The sequence below is a fragment of the Harmonia axyridis genome, chromosome 7 (genome assembly GCF_914767665.1).
Source record: "Harmonia axyridis chromosome 7, icHarAxyr1.1, whole genome shotgun sequence".
In the NCBI taxonomy this organism is placed as follows: domain Eukaryota; kingdom Metazoa; phylum Arthropoda; class Insecta; order Coleoptera; family Coccinellidae; genus Harmonia; species Harmonia axyridis.
In genome coordinates, this window is record NC_059507.1 from 1556931 (window position 1) to 1565402 (window position 8472).

The 8472-nt window shown below is 32.4% G+C and overlaps 2 protein-coding genes across 2 annotated transcripts; both read left to right on the forward strand.

Moving 5' to 3' along the window:
- Positions 1 to 45: 45 nt before the first annotated feature.
- Positions 46 to 4433, forward strand: LOC123684095. The gene is made up of 4 exons (XM_045623222.1): positions 46 to 1620; positions 2897 to 3100; positions 3216 to 3488; positions 3839 to 4433. The coding sequence occupies exons 1-4, from the start codon at positions 167 to 169 to the stop codon at positions 3936 to 3938; spliced, it is 2031 nt and encodes a 676-aa protein (XP_045479178.1). The 5' UTR covers positions 46 to 166; the 3' UTR covers positions 3939 to 4433.
- A 259-nt stretch (positions 4434 to 4692) lies between these two features.
- LOC123684412 lies at positions 4693 to 7631 on the forward strand. The gene is made up of 3 exons (XM_045623663.1): positions 4693 to 5444; positions 7039 to 7334; positions 7399 to 7631. Exons 1-3 carry the CDS (start codon positions 5332 to 5334, stop codon positions 7623 to 7625), a joined length of 636 nt encoding a protein of 211 aa, XP_045479619.1. The 5' UTR covers positions 4693 to 5331; the 3' UTR covers positions 7626 to 7631.
- The last annotated feature ends 841 nt before the right edge of the window (positions 7632 to 8472 follow it).

An 8472-nucleotide genomic window follows, 5' to 3' on the forward strand; every position in this document is an offset into this window, starting at 1 on the left:
TTTGTGGTTTAGTACGCCTTCATTTCTTTACACAATACTTTCATCTTTTCTATGTACTCTTTTCTTTTATGTCACATGTCATGTTTACGGCTATTTTAGTGAAGTGATCTCTATTTTTTCATTTTATTCATAATATACTACGATTATCTCTCCTTGTGAAGATAACATGGATTATGCTGATATTGAAACGAGTGAAGAACTTGAAGAAGGAGAAATATTCGATGACGATCTGGAAGAAATTTCAGACGGTTCAATTGCACCTTCTCCAAAAACGGGTAAGTTAAATTCATCTGAAGAAAACTTACGTGCAATTTCTTTAAGCAGTGTAAGCGACTTGGAAGTCTCGGGACTTTCTTCTGTTTATCATTCGAACTCGAAATTACCATCCAAAAGGGAAGATAGGAAGAGGAAAAACCATCACCACCACTATCACCATCAAAGGTCTTCAGACAGCAGCTCGGAGGATGAAGAAATGATGAAGACTAAAAAGCTCTTGAAAGATGCTATAAGAAGAGACCAGGAAGAAATGCATAACAATAGCTTGAGAACAAGATTAAAAAAAATGGTTGAGAGTTCCACACCTCATGATCTTGAAATTGATTCTCCCAATAACTGTGATAATAATCAAGATGATCCTAAACCTCTTGAAACTAATGATGTTTTGAATGGTGAGGAAGAAAATAAAATGGATATGTCTCCCTCCTTATCTGTAGATGTAGATGATGAATTGATCCAGTTGCGGTTAGACGCTTTGAAAACAGCTGTAATTAATAAATTCAAACGAAAAAAGAGAAAAATTAGATTGAATAGCCAGGAGGAAACTAAAGTTTTGGAAATTAATAAAGAAAACTCTTCAGATAATGTAAATACTCAAATTTGTAAATCCGAGACTTGTATAGAGGAAATACCAGAAAGAAATCCAGTTGTTGTTAATAATAATAGTCCAGTTAGTGCCATAAATTCTGAAGATGAAGATGAGGATATTTTGAGGGCAGTATTGCTAGCATCCATGGCAAAAAAAATCACTAACAAAGTTTTACCTCAAAATCTTAAAAAAAAGCATGATGCTAGTAATTTGAAGGTTCTTCATAAAAAACAAACCAAAAATTCCCAAGTTGTAAATAAACCAAATATTGATCTTCCTAAAATTCAACCTATTATTATAAGTATTAACAACCCGGATTCTGATTCTGATGATGTGTTCAATGATCAAGACTGTGGTGCGGAACTGAAAAATGAAAATGCACTCGACAAAAGACAGTTAGAAATGAAGATTGATAACTTCCTGAAGCAGCAGAGAGCAGAAGTAGAAGCTAAATCCAAAGTAGTTAACACTTCACAAACTGGTGTAAATTCACAAACAAGAAAAACTGTGAAAATAAATAACCTCTATAAACTTCTTCCTCAAAATCAACAGCTGGAATATGAAACATTGATTCGAAAACTAAATAGTGCTCAAAAAAAGCCTAAACTGAAAAGATTAACTGGTCGAATAGGTGACAATAAAATTCAGAAAAGTAAGACTTTATTATCAACCACAGAAGGTAATTCTTCCACTTCAAATCTATCAGAATCTTCGCAAGAGCAGTTGAGGCTAGTACAGCACCAAGTAAGTGGAAGGTAAGGCAAATCTTTTCTAAACCTTCTTACTTATTTCGAGTTTATTATAATAATTCAAGCAGAGTATTTCATTTCCTACTATCAAAAAGTAAAAGATGTAATTGTTGAAAAAGTAACCTATCTGTCGCTAATAATAATTTAAATGAATTACATTTTTTCTCTTCTCATATTGCCTTGTATTTTGAAACACTTGGCATATGCGTGTTTTTTTATATATAGAAAAGTAAGTTAATTTTAGATTGTAGTAGATTAGGTTTTTTATCATGACCAGCATTTTTTTTATAACTGCATCTATCATTTTATGTATTTTGTGTAAGTTAGACAAATATAATTCGATGTATTCTGGTCTTTTGGTTATTGAAATAACTCAATTTTTCGAAACAGAAAAAAAAAAATTAGTATTAAATATTTCATGGCACAGTCAAGAAACCATTTCTAATATGAAAACAGTGTTTGCAGAGTGTTTTCAAAAGTGAAGTAGAAAATTCTGGTGGTAGTGGACAAATTTTTATCAAAACAAGAACAAAAAGACCTTAATTATTATTAATGAACTAGCTTCAATCCCATGTACATTTTATATGGAAAAAAACTATATGCAAGTTTTTTTCTCATAAGCTCTTTCAAAACTAGAAAATAGAACAATAATTTTATTTGAAATATCTCAGTTTCTTCCAGTTGTAGTCCATAGGATTTAAATCTGGTGAGCGGCAGGACCTGGCTGGGAAACCAATCCATTTCGCGAAGTCCTCATTGAGCTATTCTCAATGATTACAAAGGATTATTATTGAAAAAGTGTGTTGCCTCTATTAAATATTTTTAATCGCAAATTCATAGTTGAGAGTATAATCTGATTATAACCATCACAACACAACTAATACTCACCTATATGCGCTGGTGTTTACTTGGTCGTTAGTTTTTATTTTTGTGCAGCATTTTCAATGATTTAGGGCTTCAAAATTTTGATCCTTTTTTACACATATCTTTAACTTCAGTTCTAATAAGCTTCTTCTTCCTATGACTTTTTATGGTTGTTTGGTCCTAAAATTACATGTTGTGTGGATATAATGAATCACAAAAGTCGTCTGAAGTTCAGGACATACTTTTTTGGAATGAAGATATATTGAGGTTCTCTTTTTTGCATATTTTTATTCTTTGAATGTTTGTCTTATCAAAATCTTTCAAATTTTCTACGTCGCTTTGGAAAATACCCTGTGAATGCATGTAAATAATGAAACTGAACTTTGGAACATTTTTGTGAGTCAAATGTGAATAAAAGATTACAGGAAAAGGGCAAATATAGTGAATTATCGCCGTTGTTGGATAAATTGGATAAAGTGAATCAAGAACAGAAGAAACATGAGATACGTATCAAGAATCTTATGAAGCAACTGAACGACGCCAAGACAAGAAGCACGAAATTACAAAAAATCTTCGATAACGCGATGCAGGAATTTGTAATTAAGAAAAAAGAAATTGACGGGTGAGTTATTACTTTTGGTCTTTCACAAGCTCTGCAATTATTGATCCAGAGATATGTGGTACTGTCTATTCCCAACCGTTTCCCTTCTTTGTCCATATTTTCGATAATGTTTCAGTAAAGCCAAGACTGTATTTTCTCCTCAACCAAAAGTGAGTTCAACCCGGAATTTGATTCCGAAAAATAACATCAAACTGGAGAAAGTTGATCAACCGGCCCCAAGCAATAAAACAATTTCCAATACCAGCAGCAATTCTGTACATTGTAAGGTTGTATTGGAAAAATGTCCGGTTGATTTAGAAGATCCCAACGATATCGAATTCAAAACAATACCTAATGTGGAAAACTGTGATATGCCGAAATATTCGTCACCTTTGGACTATATGGGAAGGTACATAAATTTTTCACCTTGAACCGATTATATTAATTCGCTTTTTCAAGATAAATGGAGATTAGAGCGAAACTTGATGCAGATTTGATTTCAAAGGAATATGAAAAAATGTTTTCTATTAAGATTTCAACTCCAGACAAGAGATACAAGACTGGAATAGTTGAACAATAATGAAAGAATATTCTACAAGAGTCATGCCAAATTTTACGCTGTGCATAAATTCTACTAGTGTTTTAAGCAACTACCAAATTAAGCTCTGTCCAAAGTTTCGTTATTATCTTCTGGATTTCTAAACATATCTTGTCAAAAAATATTTTCTTTATAAAAATTCCTGACTGAATTTTTTCCAGTAAAACCAACAAAATACTCAATCCGATGGAAATACTCTGCCCCTACGATATGGATGGTCTGTGTAGAGATAAAGACTGTGTTTACAATCATTGCAGATAAGGTTTAATCCATTCATATTTATAAAATTTTTAAGGGGAATGCTTTTTTGCGAGAAATTTTTCAGGAGAGTCGGACTCTCAATTTGAAGTTTCTTTTTTTTAAAAAGAAATTTGATAAAAAATATGTATAAAGTATATATATTATATGTCAAATAACCACATAAATTGAAGATGAAGTGTATAATAGAGAGATATTTGAATTTGATGTAATTTGAAGTAAAATATTAAATTTTTTCCCAAAATTTCCAATGCTATCTCATTTCAAGAGCATAAGTAAAATTAGTGATTGAAATGAATTTTGAATAGAAGAATCTGACATTTTTGAATTGGTAACGAATCTAGTTATTGCTGCAGGATTTCATTGAAATTTATGTGGTTTTGGGTATGAAACAGTACAAAAGCAATGCCATTATTATATGTTTCTTCGAGTTCAACGAAGTAAAGGTTGTATATTTTTGTATTTTTATTGATTTTTTGAATAGAAAATTATTACCAATTTGAAGTGTTATTGATATTGCCCTGATCCCATTTCTCCTATTTTCGGATAAAAATTAAATTCTAAAAAAGCTAGGTTGGCCACCTTGAACAGCAGATTTGTTGCCAATGGCCTTTTTGCTTTTGAGGAAATTGAGCTTGAATTAACAAAACAGGTAATAATAAAAAATCAAAAGAACACATGGCAATCAAATGAAAAGTTTATTATCAGCCATATGTTAAATTAGATGCTCATCGAAAATTTCTAGTCCACAGATTACACAAATAAAAAAATAATAAGGCAATCTATGGCATACCACATTGAATTAAGAGAGATAAACGAGTAATTTCCAGTTTGAGTCATTGTTATCAAATCTGACAACAATCTAAATACCACCAAATATTCTGAAACGTATGAATGACTAGCGCTCAAAGGTTTTTTCAATAGAAAAAATTATTCAAGACTTACTTTGTTAGACTGAAGCAAAAACGAATAATGTCAAATGCAAAAAATGAAACCCACGATTGTATACTTTGAAATAAATAATTTTTTAAATGAATTCTTACTTCGATATTCGGAACTTACTGAACAAAACGTTTGCACTGTCAAATAGCGATAAGTTAACAATTTCCAGCATTATTTGGAAAGTCAACGAGAAAATTTATCTATAACCACATTAGCGAAAACAATTTTCATATTATCAGTAACAGTCTCACACAAATATACTAGCAATTTGGTCGTTTCATCAAGCAGAAACAATAGAAGACGACGTTTTCATGCAAGAAGGATAACTTGAATGACATAAAACGCACTTTTCACTCATCGTTTTCTCTCCTAAGATTTTATAAAGATGGTACTTCTCACAAAAAAATAACAGAATCTAACAGAACTTTCATAGTGCAAGCAGCTTTCAGGAGAAATGTTTATTAAGTATATATTTTTGTGGTGTCTATTTTGTGCAGAAGTTTTTCGACAACAAATTGTAGAATCTGCTATTGTTCATCAGTCTGAAGAGATGAATCCAAGTACCAGGTAATATGATTTTTTTTTTAATGAAAATACGTCAACCAATAAGTCCCAGGCTTGGTACACAGATGACACTGTCATTATTTTTATACAACTTTTTTCTCATTAGTAACAAACTTCAAGTACCAACATATTCAAGTAACGCTACATTTGTTGTTGTTCGAAAAATGGATAAAAACGGGTTTCGTGCAATGACAAAACACTGCTTTTGGGCTGTTGAAGTGGAATAAATAGGCCTCTATTTCGAAAGCAAAGATGAATTTTCTACAGAAAAGTTTTAGAACAGTTAGAGGACTGTTGGAGTAGATATATCACTATTGACGGTTATTACGATGATGAATAAATTCGAATTTTTGGGAAAAATGTGTTTTGATGTTTATTTCTGGAACTTATTGAGTGAAGTGTATATAATTTCCCACTTAGTACAAACTCTTCCCAGAAATGTCAGTCAATATTCTGCTTTGATCCAAGTTTGATCCATGCATTTTAAGGGCTAAATAACTTAGAACATTAATATCTATATTCTAAGCTAAATAAATCCCTAATTTTCAAATTTTGTATCCTATTACTGAAATAACAATTTGAGTTTGAGTGGAATAACGTTATTAATATTGTATAAGGTTTAAATAGTAAAAATCAAGAATGCTTTCTAGTTTCATAGTTAAAATATTCTCGAACCTACTAATAAATAGCCATACCAAACAAAATCTTCTCAATGTGCCCCTGTACTTTCTGGATAATTTGGCTAACTCTTTCTAGATGGCGCTGGTGGACATACAAATCAAATTTAAACTACGTTGTCCTACTCTAAAATCTTCTATAATGATATTATCCATTCATAATGATCCTGAATTGGAGGTACACACAAAAATTAGAGACTCCTCGGATGATTTTAAGACAAAAATGTTTTATCTGCATGGGACCGCAAACTCTATTTTTCTTGATTTGATACAGGGTGTTAAATGATTTTCCAAGTTTTTTTCTCATAGCACCTTTGGTTCACAAGATATTTGACTTAAATGTGGCACAGATATTCAAATTTGAAATTTTCATCCTGTGATATGCTAATTTTGAATGCAAAATTACAGGGTGATACTTTTTCTGGAACAGTCCTTTCCTGCAGAACTCTTTTTGTGAACCACTGGTTGTTTAGAAAATTTTAAAAAGATACTTTGGTCCAGCACTACACTTCTTGGTTTCTTGTAGTTTTGTCGTATCTACTACTGATTTCGAGAAAAAAATTTCAAACAATTTATAACTAATCCTCAGGAAAATCCATATTATTATAAAGATCCTGTTTACTAACCTTTAATGAATAAATTAATTATAAGTTCTGGTACTTATTTACCCAATGTGTAAAGATTCGATAAACTGGTAGACTCATCAAAAAAGTTAGACTGCAAGAAACACCTTGTATCTCAAAAACAAAGTGTTTGCGTGTTTATGGGACTTTTTTTTCTTAAATTTATTAAAGGGCTCTCTCATTTTCATTTGTACCTCCAATTTAGGAACAAACTGAATATAATGATGGTATTTTTGAAATACTAAAAAAAATTGAAAATGTGTATTTCTTGTTGCAAGTGTATTTGATGGATTTCAGAGGAATTGATGCCAAGGGCATCCTTACTTCACTAGCTTCCAACTTCTTATCCCGACAATACTTCCCAACAGCAGCAGCTGCAGGTTCCCAAGTTGTCTCATTGAATTTAACCAACCTCTTAGTTCTGGTACTCCTGAAAGCTCTCATATTCGCTGCAGGTTCCATCGGCCTTGGCCATTTGAAAGAAAAGGAATACGAACATTACGGTAGGAGCATCAACCAGAAAGAAGGCGATCAAAATCACAACTTGGTTTTCACCGAAGACGAAATCATGTTGTACTTTGAATACTTGACAGGTAAAAATATTGATGCTGCTTCTGTATTTGTATTCTATGATTACGATTGTGTTTTACGTTTTAGGGAATCACGAGTGCTTGAAACTCATAGCATGTCAACAACCTGGTCAAGCTGAGGATTACGTCAATGCTGCCAAGTTGTTGCTGAAAGCAAGCCAACTTTTCTCCCTGAATACTGATGCTAAATATGAGGATCTTTTGAGGGATGTTGAACGAGCTATCGAAGTCGGTGAAAATAAAGGAAATTGTGGCATATTCACTTGTAATTCGAATGATTATAACAGTTTTTAGAATTTGGTGTAAGCGAGAATTATTTCATGCATTCTTTTGTGACTGAAAACGAAAACATTTTGCCACTAGGGAAAATTTTCTGAGACGGCATAGTTTCTGCGTATGCTTTATTTATTATTTGACCCACCAGCAGCTGATGCACTATAAAGTCCTGACATTACACTAAATATACAGTGTGGTCCAACGAAAACTCAACACCTCGATTTTCCGGCTTTAAAATGAAAATGTGGAAAATCGCTTGGACCCGTCAATTTTTGATTCGAGGAGGAACAACTTTTCCGCTCTTCGCATCCCCGTAACTGCAACCCCCTAACGGGGGTGAGTATAACCCCTTGATTTTGAATAGGGATGAGGGATGTTGCGATACCTCATTTTGTAGATCTTATCGAGTACTATCTGATCCTGGAATTGCGCTTAAAAATTTTAATCGATAACGAAATGACAGGTAAAATAGTGGAAGAGTACAGGATGGGCAAATTTCGATGTTTTAGCATTACAACTTTTAAATCAGAGGATAAAGACAAAATCTGATACCCCATTCTTGGTCTCTTTTTCTGAGAAACTAACAAGGGTAGAATTCATTTTTGGCCACCTTCTTTTGTTTTCGAGTTATAAGCGAAAATTGGAAAAATGGCGATATCGACAAAAATTTATATCTCCGTTAATACTGATGAAAGAGCTCTGAAATTAAAAAATTATACAGGCACTTTTTTACGTAGAATCCAGTGGCGTGCTCGTATTTTCAAAAGGGTTTTTGATTACGAAGCTATGACCCAAAGTTATGTTTTTTCAAACGGGAACACTAGCTTTCTGTGCCATTTTTTGAAAGCTTAATTTTTCCTGATTT